This window comes from Bombina bombina, chromosome 6 (assembly GCF_027579735.1).
Source record: "Bombina bombina isolate aBomBom1 chromosome 6, aBomBom1.pri, whole genome shotgun sequence".
NCBI classification, from domain to species: domain Eukaryota; kingdom Metazoa; phylum Chordata; class Amphibia; order Anura; family Bombinatoridae; genus Bombina; species Bombina bombina.
In genome coordinates this window covers 1,118,573,899-1,118,597,468 of record NC_069504.1, presented here as the reverse complement: position 1 = coordinate 1,118,597,468, position 23,570 = coordinate 1,118,573,899, and the positions used below count along the sequence as shown (strand labels likewise).

Here is a 23,570-nt window from a genome sequence, read left to right as displayed (position 1 = left end):
TAGGAATTTGTTTAGGATCTTTAAGTCCAGGATTGGTCTGAAAGTTCCCTCTTTTTTGGGAACCACAAACAGATTTGAGTAAAACCCCTGTCCCTGTTCCGATCGTGGAACTGGATGGATTACTCCCATTAACAAGAGCTCTTGTACGCAGCGTAGAAACGCCTCTTTCTTTGTCTGGATTGTTGACAATCTTGACAGATGAAATCTCTCTCTTGGAGGAGAGTATTTGAAGTCCAGAAGGTATCCCTGAGATATTATCTCTAGCGCCCAGGGATCCTGAACATCTCTTGCCCAAGCCTGGGCGAAGAGAGAAAGTCTGCCCCCCACTAGATCCGATCCCGGATCGGGGGCCCTCAATTCATGCTGTTTTAGGGGCAGCAGCAGGTTTCCTAGTCTGCTTGCCCTTGTTCCAGGACTGGTTAGGTTTCCAGCCTTGTCTGTAGCGAGCAACAGCTCCTTCCTGTTTTGGTGCAGAGGAAGTTGATGCTGCTCCTGCTTTGAAATTACGAAAGGAACGAAAATTAGACTGTCTAGTCTTGGCTTTGGCTTTGTCCTGAGGCAGGGCATGGCCTTTACCTCCTGTAATGTCAGCGATAATCTCCTTCAACCCGGGCCCGAATAAGGTCTGCCCTTTGAAAGGTATATTAACCAATTTAGACTTAGAAGTAACATCAGCTGACCAGGATTTTAGCCACAGCGCCCTGCGTGCCTGAATGGCGAATCCTGAATTCTTCGCCGTAAGTTTAGTAAGATGTACTACGGCCTCCGAAATGAATGAATTAGATAGTTTAAGGACTCTAAGCCTGTCCGTAATGTCGTCCAGAGTAGCTGAACCAATGTTCTCTTCCAGAGACTCAATCCAGAATGCCGCTGCAGCCGTGATCGGCGCAATGCATGCAAGGGGTTGCAATATAAAACCTTGTTGAACAAACATTTTCTTAAGGTAACCCTCTAACTTTTTATACATTGGATCTGAAAAAGCACAGCTATCCTCCACCGGGATAGTGGTACGCTTAGCTAAGGTAGAAACTGCTCCCTCCACCTTAGGGACCGTTTGCCATAAGTCCCTTGTGGTGGCGTCTATTGGAAACATTTTTTCTAAATATCGGAGGGGGTGAGAACGGCACACCGGGTCTATCCCACTCCTTAGTAACAATTTCAGTAAGTCTCTTAGGTATAGGAAAAACCTCAGTACTCGTCGGTACCGCAAAATATTTATCCAACCTACACATTTTCTCTGGTATTGCAACTGTGTTACAATCATTCAGAGCCGCTAACACCTCCCCTAGTAATACACGGAGGTTTTCCAGTTTAAATTTAAAATTTGAAATATCTGAATCCAGTCTGTTTGGATCAGAACCGTCACCCACAGAATGAAGTTCTCCGTCCTCATGTTCTGCCACCTGTGACGCAGTGTCTGACATGGCCCTAATATTATCAGCGCACTCTGTTCTCACCCCAGAGTGATCACGCTTACCTCTTAGTTCTGGTAATTTAGCCAAAACCTCAGTCATAACAGTAGCCATATCCTGTAATGTGATTTGTAATGGCCGCCCAGATGTACTCGGCGCTACAATATCACGCACCTCCCTCTGAGCGGGAGATGTAGGTACTGACACGTGAGGCGAGTTAGTCGGCATAACTCTCCCCTCGTTTGGTGAAATTTGTTCAATTTGTACAGATTGACATTTATTTAAAGTAGCATCAATACAGTTAGTACATAAATTTCTATTGGGCTCCACTTTGGCATTGCAACAAATGACACAGGTATCATCCTCTGAATCAGACATGTTTAACACACTAGCAAATAAACTTGCAACTTGGAAATACAATTCAATTAGAATAATATTAAAACGTACTGTGCCTTTAAGAAGCACAGAAGATCTATGACAGTTGAAAATTAATAAATTGAAACAGTTATAGCCTCAATCCTTGTAAACAACACAACTTTAGCAAAGGTTTAATCCCATTAGCAAAGATAACAAATTCTGAAAGCAGGAAACAAATTACAGAATAAACGTTTTTTATCTCAGTCAAACTATAATTCTCACAGCTCTGCTGAGAGAAATTACCTCCCTCAAAATAAGTTTTGAAGACCCCTGAGCTCTGTAGAGATGAACCGGATCATGCAGGGAATACAATGAGTTGCTGACTGAAATATTTGATGCATAGAAAAAGCGCCAAAAAACGGCCCCTCCCCCTCACACACAGCAGTGAGGGAGAACAGAAACTGTCAGAAAAACAGATTAAGCAACTGCCAAGTGGAAAAATAGTGCCCAAACATTTATTCACACAGTACCTCAGCAAATGAAAACGATTTTACATTCCAGCAAAAACGTTAAACATAATCTCTAGTTATTAAACAGCTTTATGTATTTCTTACAGTGTAATTCTAGTGAAGTACCATTCCCCAGAATACTGAAGTGTAAAGTATACATACATGACATTATATCGGTATGGCAGGATTTTCTCATCAATTCCATTGTCAGAAAATAAAAACTGCTACATACCTCTATGCAGATTCATCTGCCCGCTGTCCCCTGATCTGAAGTTTACCTCACTCCTCAGATGGCCGAGAACAGCAATATGATCTTAACTACTCCGGCTAAAATCATAGCAAAACTCTGGTAGATTCTTCTTCAAACTCTGCCAGAGAGGTAATAACACACTCCGGTGCTATTTTAAAATAACAAACTTTTGATTGAAGATATAAACTAAGTATAATCACCATAGTCCTCTCACACATCCTATCTAGTCGTTGGGTGCAAGAGAATGACTGGGAGTGACGTAGGGGGGAGGAGCTATATGCAGCTCTGCTGGGTGAATCCTCTTGCACTTCCTGTTGGGGAGGAGTAATATCCCAGAAGTAATGATGACCCGTGGACTGATCACACTTAACAGAAGAAATAGTATTCGTTCCTTGCGAAGACGCGAAGAGGGTTTAAAAATAGCCAAAAATAAAATGGATGAATTTGCCCAAAACCTAGCCGCCTTAGATAAGCATAATACAGATTTAATCGCGCAAGTAAAAGATTTAAATAAACAGCTTGCGCAAAGCCAGAGAGAATTAAGCGATTTAAAAAGGTCATATCGCCATAATGAGAACCCCTATATTAGCAGTGAGAATAATGCAGATAATGCTAATTCCTTTAGCGAACGCGTCAGGGACGAGGTACAAAAATATATAGAACAACATAGACAAATGACCCCTAACGGGTCAGAAGTAGATTTCCCAAATAGGCAGTCACCTCATGATGCAAATCCAGAGGATTGCTGTAGCGCAGCTCATGCGGGGGAGGGAAACTCTAACAGAGAATCCCAAAATAAGTCTGATAAAGTCTATGATTCCCATAAAATAATCACCTTTGTACAACGCGCAGTACCTATATTCTCCAATAAGGGAACAACATCTGTAATTGATCATTTACAGGCTTTTGAAAATGCGTTAGCTATAATGAATGTTACAAGTGAGAAATTGAAAATTGAATTTCTACCTTGGGTATTTGACAGTAAGCATCACAAATTCTTTGCCTCACTAAAGGATATGAATATTCATTCCTGGAATGGGGTAAAAACGACAATGCAGAAAAGAATTCGGGCAATATCGCACTAAAACTGCCGCGAAGATAGCGGTATATGGTTTAAAGTGTCGTGCGAATCAGAGTCCAATCGAATTCCTTTCTGTATTGAAAATGCGTACAGTATGGCTGAAGATAATCCCAAATTTGACGGCTCAGAATTTGTAAATTTATTTTTTGAAGCCCTGCCTACACCCATCAAAATCAACTTAGCTAGAGATTTTGATGAGGACTGCTCATTGGAATGGCTGATCAAAGAGAGTACAAAATTATACTCTATTCAGCAGTCCAGTGAACAGGGGGTGAAAAAGGAATCAAAACCCAAAATTGTAGCAGAAACTAGGGTGTCACCTAAACCCCTCAATTTGGAGTCTAAAAACAGAATTTATGCAGAGGTGGCCAGTCAAAACAGGCCATCTCCACAGAGGTTTAATTCCGCCCCTCCCCCTACACAGGTTGAGGCGCAGGGAGACTATAACCAAAGTGGGGGACATAATCAGGTGAATAATTACTCACAAAGAGAATACCCACCAAATAATTGGTATCCGCGCAAGGGTAGATACAATAGACGGCAAAGATATTCTCAGGGTAACCAGACACCCCAGGTATATAATGCTCCCCAAAATACTAATGCTGAACAAGCTGAACCCCAGGGGCAACCACGCCAGAATAGAAATAACGGCCCTGATTCTGAGGGAACCCAATGGTCCAGGAATCAGTACAATGGGGCACCAGGAGATAGGCCCAGGGGTAGAGGTAACTTGTACAATCAGGTAGATATGCTGTTTGCCCAGTTAAATCGGTTGAGCGAACAAATCGCTAATATATGAGTCAAAAATCTACGGCTCAGCAACCGAACAATACTTTTTTAGGGGTACAGCCAGTGGTCAGCAGTGGACCACAGGCACAGTCATAAATACTGCAGTATCACCTAAAGGGGAGGGGAGAGATATGCAAAATGTAATGATAAATATCAATGATACTAATCATATTCTCTCCCCACAGACTGGAAACGGACAAATTAGCTGTGACGTTGAGCGACCTCATCCGGGAAAAACTAACAAACCTCTTCCCTTGCAGCTCTCTCCTAACCTTATCTCCACAGATGCAGTACAAAAGAATCCAACCGACCCTGTTATAGAGGAAACAGGTAGGTATGAAGGTTCCTCTGCATCGAATGACACGGCGAATTCAGGTAACACGTGGCGAAGCCCACAGATGTGTGAGAATGCCAATTTTATGTGTGAAATGGTAGAAACTGCAGGAAGATATTATGTACTAGTTGAGCTGCAAGATTCAGTCTCTAACCCTATAAGGGGATTAATTGACACTGGGTCACAGGCAACTATCTTATCCCACAGGTACTACACACAGCTAAATGAGCTAACACCCCACAAACCTAAAATAAAAGAATTTGACGGTTCTCTAATAGGTGTTGGGGGTGACTCTCTAAAAGTCTACGGTACTGCCTGGTTAAAATTTAAATTGGGGAACAGGGTCATAAGACACTGTGTCATTATAGTGGATCTGCCAACTGATCGTTTAATTATTGGTAGTGATCTCCTGAAACGATTAAGCACCATAATTGATTGCATAAATAATGTAATTTGGTCACAAGTTAAACGGCCTATCAATTATGAAAAATCTGGTATATCTCACGCCCGACATAGCTGTCACGTGGTAGAAGAGAAACCAGATGCTGTGGAGATTCATTTCAGGAATAACTCTGTACCTGAAATCACTATTCTACAAATAGATGATCAGACTCCTTTTAGTGGCTCTGATGGTAATACTTTTAAAATTTCGCCTGGAAAGATAGCGAATATTTCCCTAGATGGCGATGTATTAACCATATCACTCCACAAGGGGGATCATAAAATCCCTAAGGGAGGAGGCCACGCTCAATACCTCACAGGGATTGAGAGAGTTAAAGAGGATCTATTTATCCCTATACAAGTGCATGACCTTGGTAAAACCAAGTATGCTAAAATAAACTTAAAAAACAGGAAGCTAGCTATATAAGCGAAGGTTTATTAGCGCAGATAGCTGAACCTAAAGTGATTAAATATCTTTCTCCCCAAGACCACAGTGTCAGCAACCTGGATGACAGGTTTGAAAGCTATAACATCACAGCTAAGTGCTTATTATCTATCTCTATAGGAAATAAGTCAGTGAAGCACCTGTTTTTAGTTTTAAATACTCCCCATAATCAAATATACATTGGCAATGATATCTTACATAGATATGCCATACAAATAGATTTGATTAATTCTTGCCTCTGGAGCAGGTTAAAGGGGGACCCTGAAGTATTTCAGGATGAAAATGCAGCCCTGAAATCAAACCAGCAATTGCCATATGCTGTGAATATGCAGGTATCTAGCGATGTTATAATTCCTGCTGGGGCTGATAAATTTCTTTTACCCCTTACAGGTAAAGAGAGGGCAGAAATTAAAAACTTCTGAAACACTGATTTGTCTCTCCCATAGAATACAAAATCTGGGTGTCACAGTGACCTACACTCCTATGGTGAATATTGGAACTATTCCAATACATATTATTGTACATAACATGACCCCACAGGATATAACCTTATCCAAGGGAACTACCATAGGATATGCACTGGAATCAAGTTATTACACTTTTGGATTCCAGAATAATGTAATTGGGCTAATACCTGAAGGATACCTAACTGAAGAACAATTAATAGAACAATCCTTTGCATCTATGCCAGAGGGTCTATTTAATGTTCAGTCTATTTATCCCTTCAGCTCAGAGGAAGGCATCTGTAAAATTGAAGAAGCCTCTCTAGTGTTTGATCAGCCAATCAAACAGCAAGATTACCCCAATACCCAGAGTCATGGGAGCAATGTAAATTATAATCAAGGGGATCTCACCTCTAGGCTGGAAGAAGCCTATGAAATATGACAGCCTGAAATCTTTCCAGAATTTCAGCAAATAGTCGAAGAGCAAATATCCTTAGCTAATGGCTGTTCCAGCGATGATGAACGCCAACAGCTGCGAGAACTCCTGATGGAGTACAAGGATATTTTCGCTAAGGATTCTTATGACTGTGGTACTACAGACTTGCACATTGCGAGGATACAAACAGATCCTAATGCGCCACCTGTATTTGTCAAACAATACAGACTCCCCTTAGCCTCATATGATTCTCTTGCAGAGATCATAAGGAATTTGGAAGAAAGAGGTATTATCAGACAGGTGCACAGCTCTTATAATAATCCTATTCTAGGTGTCCTTAAGCCCAATGGACAATGGCGTTTGTGTGCTGACTTAAGACAGCTAAACAAACGAGTATACATGTCTGGCTGGCCTGTGCCATATATTGACCAATGCCTAGCACAAATGCAGGGATCCAAAATATTCACTGCCATTGATTGTGCGCAGGGATATTGGACCATAAAGGTACATGAAGAGGACCAATATAAGCTAGCATTCTCCTTCCAAAAGGTCCAGTATGCATTCCAGAGACTTCCATTTGGATACATAAATTCTGGACATGAATTTGCTGTATTCATGCATAAGGCTATGCCTGACGCACTGGAAAGGGGGACCTTATCTTATGTTGATGATGTTTTAATCAAAAGCACAGACTTCGAAAAACACATCGCAGAGCTTAAACACGTCCTCAGCCAACTTAAAAGGGCAGGTGTCAAATTATCCCTGCAAAAAGCTCAATGGTGCCGCACTCGTGTAAACTTCTTGGGACATGAAGTTACCTCTGACGGATTAAATCCCCAGAAGAAAAAGGTGGAAGCGATAGTGAATTCTAAAAACCCAACTAACTTAAAGGAATTGAGATCATTCCTGGGTATGACAAATTATTCTCGCAAATTCATTGATAATTATGCGGAATTAGCTAAACCAATACTACTTCTCCTAAAGAAAGAGGTGAAATGGCACTGGAGTGAGTCTCAAGAGTCAGCCATCAGGGAGCTGAAGAGAAAACTCACTCAAGCACCTTGCTTAGCGTACCCTGAAGGTGGCAAACCTTTCTACTTAGAAACAGGGTACACAGATATAAGCATGAGTGCTGTTTTGTACCAAAAGCATGATAATTTGAACAAAGCCATTGCTTATGCGAGCAAAAATCTATCCCCAGTAGAAATAAAGTTTAACGATTGCGAAAAAACATAATTTATGCTTACCTGATAAATTCCTTTCTTCTGTTGTGCGATCAGTCCACGGGTCATCATTACTTCTGGGATATAACTCCTCCCCAACAGGAAATGCAAGAGGATTCACCCAGCAGAGCTGATATAGCTCCTCCCCTCTACGTCAGTCCCAGTCATTCGACCAAGAATCAACGAGAAAGGAGTAACCAAGGGTGAAGTGGTGACTGGAGTATAATTTAAAAGATATTTACCTGCCTTAAAAAACAGGGCGGGCCGTGGACTGATCGCACAACAGAAGAAAGGAATTTATCAGGTAAGCATAAATTATGTTTTCTTCTGTTATGTGCGATCAGTCCACGGGTCATCATTACTTCTGGGATACCAATACCAAAGCAAAAGTACACGGATGACGGGAGGGATAGGCAGGCTCATTATACAGAAGGAACCACTGCCTGAAGAAACCTTTCTCCCAAAAATAGCCTCCGAAGAAGCAAAAGTGTCAAATTTGTAAAATTTGGAAAAAGTATGAAGCGAAGACCAAGTTGCAGCCTTGCAAATCTGTTCAACAGAGGGCCTCATTCTTAAAGGCCCAAGTGGAAGCCACAGCTCTAGTGGAGTGAGCTGTAATTCTTTCAGGAGGCTGCTGTCCAGCAGTCTCATAGGCTAAACGTATTATGCTACGAAGCCAGAAAGAGAGAGAGGTAGCAGAAGCTTTTTGACCTCTCCTCTGTCCAGAATAAACGACAAACAGGGAAGAAGTTTGGCGAAAATTTTTAGTTGCCTGCAAGTAGAACTTGAGGGCACGAACTACATCCAGATTGTGTAGAAGACGTTCCTTCTTTGAAGAAGGATTTGGACACAAGGATGGAACAACAATCTCTTGATTGATATTCCTGTTAGTAACTACTTAGGTAAGAACCCAGGTTTAGTACGCAGAACCTACCTTATCTGAGTGAAAAATCAGATAAGGAGAATCACAATGTAATGCTGATAACTCAGAGACTCTTCGAGCCGAGGAAATAGCATTTAAAAACAGAACTTTCCAAGATAACAATTTTATATCAATGGAATGAAGGGGTTCAAATGGAACACCTTGTAAAACGTTAAGAACTAAGTTTCAACTCCATGGCGGAGCAACGGCTTTAAACACAGGCTTGATCCTAGCTAAAGCTTGACAAAAGGCCTGGACGTCTGGATTTTCTGACAGACGCCTGTGTAACAAGATGGACAGAGCTGAAATCTGTCCCTTTAATGAACTAGCCGATAAACCCTTTTCTAAACCTTCTTGTAGAAAAGACAATATCCTAGGGATCCTACCTTACTCCAGGAGTAACGTTTGGATTCGCACCAGTATAGGTATTTGCGCCATATTTTATGGTAAATCTTTCTGGTAACAGGCTTCCTAGCCTGGATCAGGGTATCAATAACCGACTCAGAAAAACCACGCTTTGATAAAATCAAGCGTTCAATTTCCAAGCAGTCAGTTTCAGAGAAGTTAGATTTTGATGTTTGAATGGACCCTGTATCAGAAGGTCCTGTCTCAGAGGTAGAGACCAAGGTGGACAGGATGACATGTCCACTAGATCTGCATACCAAGTCCTGCGTGGCCATGCAGGCGCTATTAGAATCACAGATGCTCTCTCTTGTTTGATTTTCGCAATCAATCGAGGAAGCAGCGGGAAGGGTGGAAACACATAAGCCATCCCGAAGTTCCAAGGTGCTGTCAAAGCATCTATCAGAACCGCTCCCTGATCCCTGGATCTGGACCCGTAGTGAGGAAGTTTGGCGTTCTGGCGAGACGCCATGAGATCTATCTCTGGTTTGCCCCAACGTCGAAGTATTTGGGCAAAAATCTCCGGATGAAGTTCCCACTCTCCCGGATGAAAAGTCTGGCGACTCAAGAAATCCGCCTCCCAGTTCTCCACTCCCGGGATGTGGATTGCTGACAGGTGGCAAGAGTGAGACTCTGCCCAGCGAATTATCTTTGATACTTCCATCATTGCTAGGGAGCTTCTTGTCCCTCCCTGATGGTTGATGTAAGCTACAGTCGTGATATTGTCCGACTGAAACCTGATGAACCCCTGAGTTGTTAATTGGGGCCAAGCTAGAAGGGCATTGAGAACTGCCCTCAATTCCAGAATGTTTATTGGAAGGAGACTCTCCTCCTGATTCCATAATCCCTGAGTCTTCAGAGAATTCCAGACAGCGCCCCAACCTAGCAGGCTGGCGTCTGTTGTTACGATTGTCCAGTCTGGCCTGCTGAATGGCATCCCCCTGGACAGGTGTGGCCGATAAAGCCACCATAGAAGAGAATTTCTGGTCTCTTGATTCAGATTCAGGGTAGGGGACAAATCTGAGTAATCCCCATTCCACTGACTTAGCATGCACAATTGCAGCGGTCTGAGGTGTAGGCGTGCAAAAGGTACTATGTCCATTGCCGCTACCATTAAGCCGATCACCTCCATGCATTGAGCTACTGACGGGTGTTGAATGGAATGAAGGACACGGCATGCATCCTGAAGCCTTGTTAACCTGTCTTCTGTCAGGTAAATCTTCATTTCTACAGACTCTATAAGAGTCCCCAGAATGGAACTCTTGTGAGAGGAAAAAGAGAACTTTTCTTTTCGTTCACTTTCCATCCATGCGACCTTAGAAATGCCAGAACTAACTCTGTATGAGACTTGGCAGTTTGAAAGCTTGAAGCTTGTATTAGAATGTCGTCTAGGTACGGAGCTACCGAAATCCCTCGCGGTCTTAGTACCGCCAGAAGGGCACCCAGAACCTTTGTGAAGATTCTTGGGGCCGTAGCCAATCCGAATGGAAGAGCTACAAACTGGTAGTGCCTGTCTAGGAAGGCAAAACCGTAGATACCGTTGATGATCTTTGTGAATCGGTATGTGAAGGTAAGCATCTTTTAAATCCACTGTGGTCATGTACTGACCCTTTTGGATCATAGGTAAGATTGTCCGAATAGTTTCCATTTTGAACGATGGAACTCTTAGGAATTTGTTTAGAATCTTTAAATCTAAGATTGGCCTGAAAGTTCCCTCTTTTTTGGGAACCACAAACAGGTTTGAGTAGAACCCTTGTCCTTGTTCCGAACCGCGGAACTGGATGGATCACTCCCATTAATAACAGATCTTGTACACAGCGTAGAAACGCTTCTTTCTTTATCTGGTTTGTTGACAACCTTGACAGATGAAATCTCCCTTTTGGGGGAGATAATTTGAAGTCTAGAAGGTATCCCTGAGATATGATCTCCAGCGCCCAGGGATCCTGAACATCTCTTGCCCAGGCCTGAGCGAAGAGAGAAAGTCTGCCCCCCACTAGATCCGGTCCCGGATCGGGGGCTCTCGGTTCATGCTGTCTTTGGGGCAGCAGCAGGTTTCCTGGCCTGTTTGCCCTTATTCCAGGACTGGTTAGGTTTCCAGCCTTGCCTGTAACGAGCAACAGCTCCTTCCTGTTTTGGTGCAGTGGAGGTTGACGCTGCTCCAGGTTTGAAATTCCGAAAGGGACGAAAATTAGACTGTCTAGCCTTAGCTTTGGCTTTGTCTTGAGGTAGGGCGTGGCCCTTACCTCCTGTAATGTCAGCGATAATTTCTTTCAACCCGGGCCCAAATAAAGACTGCCCCTTGAAAGGTATATTAAGTAATTTAGACTTAGAAGTAACATCAGCTGACCAGGATTTTAGCCACAGTGCTCTACGTGCCTGTATGGCGAATCCAGAGTTTCTTAGCCGTAAGTTTGGTTAAATGTACTACGGCCTCCGAAATGAATGAATTGGCTAGTTTAAGGACCTCTAAGCCTGTCCATAATGTCGTCTAGCGTAGATGAACTAAGGTTCTCTTCCAGAGACTCAATCCAAAATGCTGCCGCAGCCGTAATCGGCGCGATACATGCAAGGGGTTGCAATATAAAACCTTGTTGAACAAACATTTTCTTAAGGTAACCCTCTAATTTTTTATCCATTGGATCTGAAAAAGCACAGCTATCCCTCCACCGGATAGTGGTACGCTTAGCTAAAGTAGAAACTGCTCCCTCCACCTTAGGGACCGTTTGCCATAAGTCCCGAGTAGTGGCGTCTATTGGAAACATCTTTCTAAATATTGGAGGGGGTGAGAACGGCACACCGGGTCTATCCCACTCCTTAGTAACAATTTCAGTTAATCTCTTAGGTATAGGAAAAACGTCAGTACTCGCCGGAACCGCAAAGTATTTATCCAACCTACACATTTTCTCTGGTATTGCAATGGTGTTACAATCATTGAGAGCTGCTAAGACCTCCCCTAGTAATGCACGGAGGTTCTCCTATTTAAATTTAAAATTTGAAATATCTGAATCCAATCTGTTTGGATCAGAACCGTCACCCACAGAATGAAGCTCTCCGTCCTCATGCTCTGCAAGCTGTGACGCAGTATCAGACATGGCCCTAGTATTGTCAGCGCACTCTGTTCTCACCCCAGAGTGATCACGCTTGCCTCTTAGTTCTGGTAATTTAGACAAAACTTCAGTCATAACAGTAGCCATATCATGTAATGTTATCTGTAATGGCCGCCCAGATGTATTAGGCGCCATAATAACACGCACCTCCCGGGCGGGAGATGCACGGTACTGCCGCGTGAGGCGAGTTAGTCGGCATAACTCTCCCCTCGCAGTTTGGTGAAATTTGTTCACATTGTACAGATTGACTTTTATTTAAAGTAGCATCAATACAGTTAGTACATAAATTTCTATTGGGCTCCACCTTGGCATTGGAACAAATGACACAGATATCATTCTCTGAGTCAGACATGTTTAACACACTAGCAATAACTTGCAACCTGGTTATAATCTTTTTTAACAAAAACGTACTGTGCCTCAAAGAGGTACTTAAACGATTAAATGACAGTTGAGATAATGAACTGAAACAGTTATAGCATCAAGTTTAAAATAACACAACTTTTAGCAAAGGTTTGTTCCCATTAGTAAATAACTAAATTTGACATAAAAAATTATAGAGTAACGTTTTTATTCACAGTCAATAAAAATTCTCACAGCTCTGCTGAGAGAATGTACCTCCCTTCAAAGAAGTTTGAAGACCCCTGAGATCTGTCAGTGAACCGGATCATGCAGGAAATATAATAGTAGCTGACTGGAATTTTTTGATGCGTAGCAAAAGAGCGCCAAAAACGGCCCCTCCCTCTCACACACAGCAGTGAGGAGAAACGAAACTGTCATAATTTAAAGCAGACAACTGCCAAGTGGAAAATAATGCCCAAACATTTATTTACTCAGTACCTCAGCAATGTAAACGATTCTACATTCCAGCAAAAACGTTTAACATGACAATATTTATTAAAAGGATTAGTGACCTTTAACAGAGTAGTTCCGGTGAAAAAACCATTCCCAGAATACTGAAGTGTATACATACATGTCATTAATAACGGTATATGCAGGATTTTTTTCATCAATTCCATTCAGAAAATAAAAACTGCTACATACCTCAATGCAGATTCATCTGCCCGCTGTCCCCTGATCTGAAGCCTTTACCTCCCTCAGATGGGCCGAGAACAGCAATATGATCTTAACTACTTCGGTTAAAATCATAGTAAAAAACTCTGTAGATTCTTCTTCAAACTCTGCCAGAGAAGTAATAACAACGCTCCGGTGCTATTGTAAAATAAACAAACTTTTGATTGAAGTCATAAAAACTAAGTATAATCACCATAGTCCTCTCACACATCCTATCTAGTCGTTGGGTGCAAGAGAATGACTGGGACTGACGTAGAGGGGAGGAGCTATATCAGCTCTGCTGGGTGAATCCTCTTGCATTTCCTGTTGGGGAGGAGTTATATCCCAGAAGTAATGATGACCCGTGGACTGATCGCACATAACAGAAGAAAGCCCTTTTATCTACTGTATGGGCTCTACAAAATTTCCGCAGCTATATACAGGGCGAGAAAATTATTGTAGAAACGGCCCACCAGCCTTTGCTATATTTGCAGAGTGAGAGAATAAGAGATGGGAATTTGTCTAATAGCCGCATAACAGCGTGGACTCTTTCCTTACAAGGCTGGCCCTTGGAAATTCGCTACAAGCAGAATAAAAAGAATCCAGTTGCACAAGGGCTTGCTGAGCTCCACGACTGTACTGCTAGAGATCCTGGGAAAGAATTATCAGAAGATGATTTTCTGGAAGAACAATTGCTTTCCCCATATAAAATGTACAATGAGGACCATTGTCAAACATTACCTTGGATATATGTTGATGGTTGTTCTTACCATGCCACTATTGATAATGAGCGCAGATTAGTCGCTGGCATTGGTATAACTGGGGAAAATGGATTCCCAAATATATCTATAGGTTTCAACATTGGACCAAGATCCAGTCAAGTTGCAGAACTAACTGCTGTTTTGAAAACCATTGAAATGGCTATTGAACATGGTATTCATGAATTTGTGATCATAACTGACTCAAATTATGTGCGTGACAGTTTTGTTGAATACCTGCCAACTTGGAAAAGAAATGGCATGCAGAAAAGCAATAACAAACCAGTCAAGCATGGCAAGTTGTTCTGCGAGATTGATAATCTGGTAGTATCCAATGACTTAACCATACACTGGAAAAAGACCAAGGGTCATTCCAGAGTTTTAGGTCCTGATAAGGAAGGCAATGACCTTGCGGATTCATTAGCCAAACAAGGAGCCATAACTGGAGAACTCCTTAATATTGACCATTTAATGGGTGCAATTCAGGTAGAAGCCATTACCAGAAACCAGGCAAAACAACAGAGTGAGCCTAACTTGGTACAATGGAGTCAGGATTCTCCTAGTGAGGACCTGATCACTAGTCAAAAAGAAGACCCCATTGTAGGCATCTTCTATAAACACATAGAAGATCCTGAAAGCAACCCCATCTCAAAAGATGATTGTATTGGGCAAAGAAGATCTGAGAATCTTAATAAAATCTAAATCACAATTCAAATTACAGGATGGTTTGTTAATTAGAACCTCCAAAACTGGCATCCAGCAATGGGTAGTACCCACCAGGTTCCGAGGTCTAATGCTTCAACATGCCCATGATGCTCCCACATCTGGTCATCGTGGTGCCAAACTCACATATGAAATATTGCGTGATTACGCTTTTTGGCCACACATGTTGAAAGATGTTCAAACCTACTGTCAAGGGTGTTTAATCTGCCCACAGTTCAACCCACTGCACCAACGCATAGAGCGCCATTGCAGAAAAGGGGGATGGTAATGCCATGGTCAGATATACAAATTGATTTTATTGGCCCAGTAACAAGATCATCAAGAGGTAACAAATACATGTTAACAGTGACATGCCTGTTCACTAAATGGGTAGAGTGCATTAGTGCACCTAACAATAGTGCTGAAACATGTGCAGCATTGCTCATCAACCGTGTATTTTCCAGATTTGGTTTGCCCCAAAGAATCGAATCAGATCGGGGGACCCACTTCACTAGCGAAGTGATGACCAAAATGTGGAAAATACTAGGGGTTAAAAGAAAGCTCCATATTGCTTATAGAGCTGCCTCAAGTGGTGGTGTAGAGCGTTACAACCAGTCCCATTGTTAAAATCCTCAAAAGTTTGTGAGTGAAACAGGTAAAGACTGGGATGTAAAAACTACCTCTAGTCTTAATGGCATTAAGAGCAACTCCAAGTAGTGCTACCAAAATGTCACCTTTTGAGCTGATGACTGGTAGAAGAATGGTTTTACCTCAGCATCTACTGTACCGTACATCAGACCAAAACTTGATAAACGCTGCCAATACACATCAATATGTGGAAAACCTAAGAAAGCACCTGCAATATGCCTTTGCATTTGCTCAAAGGAATTTAGAAAGAGCCGCAACTGCCACTAAAACCTATTATGATCTCAAAACATCCAAAAAGGAATATGAAATAAATGATAAAGTTTATCTTTATAACTTTGGAAGAGATCAGGTTAGGGAGAAGAAATTTCTTCCCTCATGGAAAGGTCCTTTCGTCATTACTGACAAAATATCTCCAGTGGCCTATAAAATACGGATCCCCAAAAATGAAAGTTTCATAGATAAATGGGTCCATATCAATCAATTGCGAGCGTGTCATCCCAGATCCCAACTACAAGTCATAGAGGGAGAATGAAGTGTCATATCCCCCAATTGAACTAAAGACATACTGTAGTTTAAAGATGCCTAACTGATAAACATGAAGGTTCAAAATTGACAGACTATCTACATAGAAGACTGTCCATGATGTGTACGGTCAACATCCTCACCGAGTACCACTGACTTTGATCCAATTCAAAAACATGTGTCCTACATATATTTGAATTTGAAAGGGGGAATTATGTCAGGGTAAAGGTAAATGACATATATATATATATATATATATATACTAAGATATATACGTAAATGAAATAATATAAAAAGGATGTGTGTATATATATGAAGCCATCTATTTTATCAGATGTGCTGTAGAATAGAAATTCTGATGTCAGGATTTAATTCAAAACCCCCTACAAGATGAGAGCTGGGTGAATACACATTCATCAGGATTGGAAATCAGCATAGCCTTTTGAAGCACGACCCCTGCGGTGTGAGCACACAGACATTTTCCAAAAGGAACTGACTCAGTGACCATGCTCATTTGATTATATGCAGAGTTTTATGACTATGTCATTTGGCCTGCCCAATTTAATACAATAACTTAGAGGAATGTTGGGGAAGTAATTTTAACAGAGAACAGGATACAGGCCCATATATGAATTTCCTCCAAGGGAAATGCCGATCCGTCTGAAGAAATGTGAGAGATACAAACATTCTTCAAAGGAGCTGAAAATTAACAGCTGCCTGTTAAGTGTGTGGCTGATAACATCAGAATACACGTAACACAGACGTTGTGTCGGGGGTTAGAATAACACAGTGAAGACAAATGGCTTACATTATGATTTCAAAACAACTGTATATGTTTTAATGGACATGAGATGTGTGTGTATATATATATATGTAATATATATATATATGTGTATGTTTTGAAAGCATGAATATCTTAGCCTCTGTGTGTTTAAGAACATGAATAGATGTTTATGGACCTGAAGAGAAGTGATTATTAACATTTATTTTTATTTCAGATCTACATAGACAGGATTCACTTGGAATACAGTACAATACTGAATTAAAAATAAGCTATTACTCACATATAAATGCCAGGATACCGATAAATTGTAATGCATTTTAAGCTAATAATTAGCAGTATTAAAATACCTTAATATAACAAAATGTTAATAATATAACATATTTGGTATCAGAATAATCATAAAAAATAACCTAATATTAATCATCTGTAATTGGGGTTATATATGATTAATGCAGAGAGTGTGATCTGATTAAATAACCATTTTATAAGAAAAGAATTAACTTACTTAAAAATGTTTAGAAATGTGAAGGTGAATTTGTGTTGTTTGTAAAATGCTGCCACCAGGTGTTGCCACGAGAGAACTACAGCCAGAAAGATTTTTGGCTGTTGGAAATGGGATATCCAGTTATCCAATAGAGGGACAAGGTTTCGAAGGGCCACCCATATTTCACACCAATGATTAAACTATATAGTGGATGCAGAAGGAAGAAGAGAGATACACTGGCTGCAAAGTTTTGTAACTGACTGAAAACTGTTTTGCATGGGACACAGTCAAACTATAAAAACAAAGTGGGCCATATTTCTCCTATTCCATTGCAATTACACTTATTTTATATGAGGTGTTGAAATTGGATCCGTTGCGAAAATTGGGAACTGGATTGCTGTTATTGGTGATGTATATAAAAGTTTTATTATAAGATAAGTTATATGCATAGTCAATTTGTATTTAATAGATTTAAAGAAACAGTGTGTTTTAGTTAGCATTTCACAGCCTATATATATATATATATATATATATCGTTTAAATCTGTATCTGATTTGCTAAGTAAATCATCTGTGCAAGTTCTGATATTGTAAGTTAATTCTGTATTAAGATAAATTGCAGTTAAATAGCAGAATATATATATATATTATCCTATTGTTTTATAAACACTGTTTAGAATTGTATTGCTTGGTTGTTAAAGGTTTTTAGTCCCATTGTGTTAAATAAATAAAAGGCTGAATTGTGAAGGTATATCTTTCTGGGTTTTGTAAGAAGGATAGCATATCTTAAGAGTTGGTTTTAACGCATATAAATTTTGTTTCATTTCCTTTGATTGCGAATATACTTCAATATGTTTATGGATATTAACTAAATAAAAGAATTCAGATATTTATATCAATTGTATGGTCTAGTAGATGCATGGTTGATTAGGGTTTCAATTTTTAAGGAAAATTATTTTAAGATTGTGTTTATAACCCTGCCATAAACTTATATATTATTTGGATAGCACTACTAAGATTTTCATAAATATACTGACAACCTAGATAGGCTCATATGCTATTTTTTAAGCTCTTGAAGGCCGCCTCTTATCTCAGTGTATTTTCACAGTTTTTTCAGCTAGACAGCGCTAGTTCCTGTGTGCCATATAGATACTATAACACATTTCTATTTAAACAATAACATTTTCAAGTAGATTGATACTTTTAATTAGCTTAAAAGGTTTACTATCCTTACATTTCAAATGTGACTTTGCAAGCACGATTATTAAAGGTGCTTTGTATTATAACATCCTTACAGAATGGCACTGCGCATCAGGAAACAATCTCTTCTGTCAGCTGTATCGACAATTCAACCACAATAATAAAAAATTTTGTTGATGCAGTTGACAAAGATAAGCTGCTCTTCAAAACGTAGTGTTTCTAGAAATGTTCTAATATACACTACAATTTAAAGGACCATCTGGATGTGTGTATACATGTCACATGGTCATGAGCTTTAAGGACCCTACTGACGCACATACAAGGTTCAGATGGTCTAAATATCACAGATCATTGCAAGCCCAGAACGGTTTCTCACAGCCTGGATCATAATGAATGTGCAGAGAGCCAATCAGCATTATGGTTCATTGTATGCTGCAGTCACAGCAAACTAAGCCAATCAGGGTGGTTACAACATTGCAAAGGACTGTTTCTGGAACATTGGTCTTTAACAAAATAATTTTTAGACGGTTAAAACGGTTTGCAGAGTTGTGTTTGTAATATATAAATTTTGAAGGTGTGTGACCAAAGCAGCACCTGAATTTTCCACTGGTCTTTAAAAATTACAACATAATTAAAAAAAAAAAAAAAATTATAACTTGTAATCATCATCATCATAACTGAAATGTTCCTGTTAAAAACTTCATAAGAGTGTAACATTAGTTTACAATAGGAGCATTATCATCATGAGGACGCTACTTAAAAGGGACATAATACTCATATGCTAAATCACTTGAAAGCGATGCAGCATGACTGTAAAAATCTGACAGGAAAATATTACCTGAGCATCTCTAAAAAAGGAAGATATTTTACCTCACACCTTCAACTGCTGTTCAGCTGCAGGTAAAAAACAAACAAAAAAACAATATCCAATCAGCATCAGCAATGCTAAGGTCATGAACTGTGATGTCATGAGATTTCATAGTAAACTTCCTTAAACTGAATAGGGTCCCGGAATAGGCATACTGATTTGCTGCTTAAAGTCCTTTACAATGGGGTGTCAATTCTTAGGACATTTTGAGGTAAAATATCTTTCTTTTTTACATAGAGATACTAGTGATATTTCCAAGTTGTCTTTTTACAGCTATGCTGCATCACTTTCAAGTGTTTCAACATTTGGGTATCATGGCCCTTTAAGGCCAAGTCACTACATTACGTATAAAGCTGAAACATAACTGGCTTACACATGTGTAACAGAACGCACCTGTAAAGAGATCTGGTAATCTTTACCAGGAGTCAAGCGATTGACATCTGCGTCCCACAGCTCGTTGAACAGTTTGGAAAGCTCATGGTTAACAAGTGTGCTCCTGAAAATGAAAAATAATGTTGCTGAGGTTTATGTAAGAAAACAACACATAGTAGGTAATAAGCTGAAACCATTATTTAGGATATCTGGCGTGAGATAGAGCTAGATGGTACCCTTATCTGAATCAAGACAATATAAATGTAATGTGGGTGATTAAAAGGGACGTAGAAGTCATAACTGAATTTTTATTAATCAGGTAGAATGCACAATAAAACATTTTTTTTTAAAAATTCCAATTTACTAAGGTAGTCTCAAGAGCATGTGTATGCACTATTTGGCAGAAGTGTTTACAACAATGTTTGTAAGAATGTTATAAATAAGTGCTCAAGACACATGCACACTCATGTGCCTACCTCAGTATGTTCTCATGGGAAGGATTCAAATTTCAACAGAGGATATCAAGAAAATGAAGCAAATTTGATAAATTTGCACAATACATTTTTATATACAATAAATATATATATTTTTTATTATTATTATTATTATTATTATTTACTTTACACTCTCTGAAACTTTAAATTTAATTTTTAGACATCGCTTTAAAAAGGACATTCCAGACAAAATTGGAATCCACATGGGTGCATTTCAGTTTTGTATAGAAGCATTTTTGTAATATAGATGTATTAGCAAAATGCTTCTAAAAAAACCTAGAGCGGTTTCAAGAGTGTAATTAAGTATGAGCCGTGCCCCAGCATTTTAAACCAGGCACTTGCTCAGAGAGACTAAGGTGCTTGTACCATCTATTAATGGCTCAATTTGTTAATTTTTGACACAATACAGGCCCCACTGGTGCTCTGAGCAGCGGCAGTATTTAAATGCACTGAGAATATCTAGCTATGCTGCACATGCAGAGAAAAATGTTAACACTAAGGGGTCGATTTATCAAGCTGCGCCGGACAGGGGTGCGTATGTGGCTGAATTGCGCATTGCACATGAGCGCTATTTTGCGCTTGCGTGCAATCCAGCCCGAGCATAGGAGATGTCAATCTCCCCAGTCGGACGAGGTCTAATGACCGCTGCTTCATAAATACGGACTGCAGGTTCTCTTGTGAGAACCTGCAATCGTAGGCAGGCGAAGGGGTTTACTACAAGCATTTTTGCCAATATATTTATAATGTAAATATGTTTCTGTTCAAAGATGGAATTCATCTATGTGTGTTTAAATTTTGACCGGAATGTCCCTTAACTGTTTCTAAAATCTAATTTTTTTATAATGGATTGGAATGTCATATAAAAGAAAACTAAAATACCAGTGTTGAGTTTGAGGGTTTTGTTCAGCAAGCTGTAACAGATCAGAATTCTAACTCTCCCGCCTCATTCTTAGGTTTTAATGGTTAGATTTAAAAATGAAGGATTTGAGTGAATATTTTTCGCATATAGACGGTAGCTACGGCCGTCATTGGGGATAAATGTTTGCTGCACTTCTACAATAAGCGGTGTCTTTTTTTCTTTACGCATTTTATTGTGTTAACATATAAGTGATTTACTGTTTATTTGCACATTCTTATTGTTGTCACCCTGCAAAACTTTGTATCCAATGCCAACTAAATACGTTTTATGCACCTCGCTCTAATTATAGGTGCCGCCATTTTGGAACCTAGGTTACACTGCAGGAATGTGAAGGAAAGTTGCTGCACATATGCAACCATGTCAGCAATAGAATGTAATGAAAGATGGATTAAAACATGGCGGCACCCATGACTAGAGGAAGGCATGAATAACAACAATACAGTACTGTTTATAAGACTGATAAATCCGTCTAAGATCTAAAATCCAACTGGTATAGTTTTATAAAGGTATGATGCTCAGTTTAGACCTCTGCCCACTAAATGTCTGCAGGCGAGGCATTGGCATCTAGCGACCATGTAAAAAGAATGGCCTTCTTGAATATGTCTTAATGGCCACTGAGACTTGCTTGGTCTATGCTTGAGGGTTCAATCCATGGTAAACATTGTCTGAATGTTTTATATATTTAGTGCAAGATAATTCTTATATCATTCAATAAAAAAAACAGAATTTATGCTTACCTGATAAATTTATTTCTCTTGTGATGTATCGAGTCCACGGATTCATCCATACTTGTGGGATATTTTCCTTCCTAACAGGAAGTGGCAAAGAGAGCACCCACAGCAGAGCTGTCCATACAGCTCCTCCCTTAGTTCCGCCCCCCCCCAGTCATTCGACCGAAGGCTAGGAAGAAAAAGGAGAAACTATAGGGTGCAGAGGTGACTGAAGTTTTTAAAATAAAAATATACTACTTGTCTTAAACAGACAGGGCGGGGCGTGAACTCGATACATCACAAGAGAAAAAATTTTATCAGGTAAGCATACATTCTGTTTTCTCTTGTAAGATGTATCGAGTCCACGGATTCATCCATACTTGTGGGATACCAATACCAAAGCTTTAGGACACGGATGAAGGGAGGGACAAGACAGGTACCTTAAACGGAAGGCACCACTGCTTGTAGAACCTTTCACCCAATAATAGCCTCAGAAGAAGCAAAAGTATCGAATTTGTCAAATTTGGAAAAAGTATGAAGCGAAGACCAAGTCGCCCCCTTACAAATCTGTTCAACAGAAGCCTCATTTTTAAAAGCCCATGTGGAAGCCACTGCTCTAGTAGAAAGAGCAGTAATTCTTTCAGGAGGCTGCTGTCCAGCAGTCTCATAAGCCAAACGGATGATGCTTTTCAGCCAAAAAGAAAGAGGTAGCCGTAGCCTTTTGACCTCTCTGCTTACCAGAATAGACAACAAACAATGAAGATGTTTGACGGAAATCTTTGGTTGCTTGCAAGTAGAACTTTAAAGCACGAACCACATCAAGATTGTGCAACAGACGTTCCTTCTTTGAAGAAGGATTAGGACACAGTGAAGGAACAACAATTTCCTGATGATTGATATTCCAATTAGAAACAATCTTAGGAAGGAATCCAGGTTTGGTACGTAAAACCACCTTATCTGCATGGAAAACAAGATAAGGTGAGTCACACTGTAAAGCAGATAACTCAAACTCTTCGAGCCAAAGAGATAGCTACTAAAAGCAGAACTTTCCAAGATAGAAGCTTAATATCTATGGAATGCATAGGTTCAAACGGAATCCCTTGAAGAACTTTAAGAACTAAGTTTAAGCTCCATGGTGGAGCAACAGGTTTGAATACAGGCTTGATTCTGACTAAAGCCTGACTAAACGCTTGAACATCTGGAACATCTGCCAGACGCTTGTGTAAAAGAATAGACAATGCAGAAATCTGTCCTTTTAAAGGAACTAGCTGATAATCCCTTCTCCAATCCTTCTTGGAGAAAAGAAAATATTCTAGGAATCCTAATCTTACTCCATGAGCAACCCTTGGATTCACACCAATAAAAATATTTGCCCCAAATCTTATGATAGATTTTCCTGGTGACAGGCTTTCTAGCCTGAATCAGGGTATCAATGACCAACTCAGAGAAACCACGCTTTGATAAAATCAGGCGTTCAATCTCCAAGCAGTCAGGCGCAGAGAAATTAGATTTAGATGGTTGAAAGGACCTTGAATTAGAAGGTCCTGCCTCATTGGCAGAATCCACGGTGGAAACGATGACATGTCCACTAGGTCTGCATACCAAGTCCTGCGTGGCCAAGCAGGTGCTATCAAAATCACCGAAGCTCTCTCCTGCTTGATTCTGGCACCAAACGTGGGAGGAGAGGAAACAGTGGAAATAGATAGGCCAGATTGAAGGACCAGGGCACTGCTAGAGCATCTATATATACCGCCTGGGGATCCCGGGACCTGGACCCATAACTAGGAAGTTTGGCATTCTGCCGGGACGCCATCAGATCCAATTCTGGTGTGCCCCATAGCTGAGTAAGCTGGGCAAATACCTCCGGATGGAGTTCCCACTCCCCGGTTGAAAAGTCTGACGACTTAGG

At 40.3% G+C, this 23,570-nt stretch overlaps 1 protein-coding gene across 2 annotated transcripts in view; it reads right to left on the bottom strand.

The window, feature by feature from the left end:
* Positions 1–23,570, bottom strand: part of LOC128664261 (poly(U)-specific endoribonuclease-A) — a 169,486-nt gene that overhangs the window by 84,778 nt on the left and 61,138 nt on the right. For both annotated transcript variants that reach the window (XM_053719080.1, XM_053719079.1), the window contains exon 2: positions 19,560–19,662. In XM_053719080.1, the coding sequence (XP_053575055.1) occupies positions 19,560–19,662 (103 nt within the window). The remainder of the gene's footprint in view (positions 1–19,559; positions 19,663–23,570) is intronic.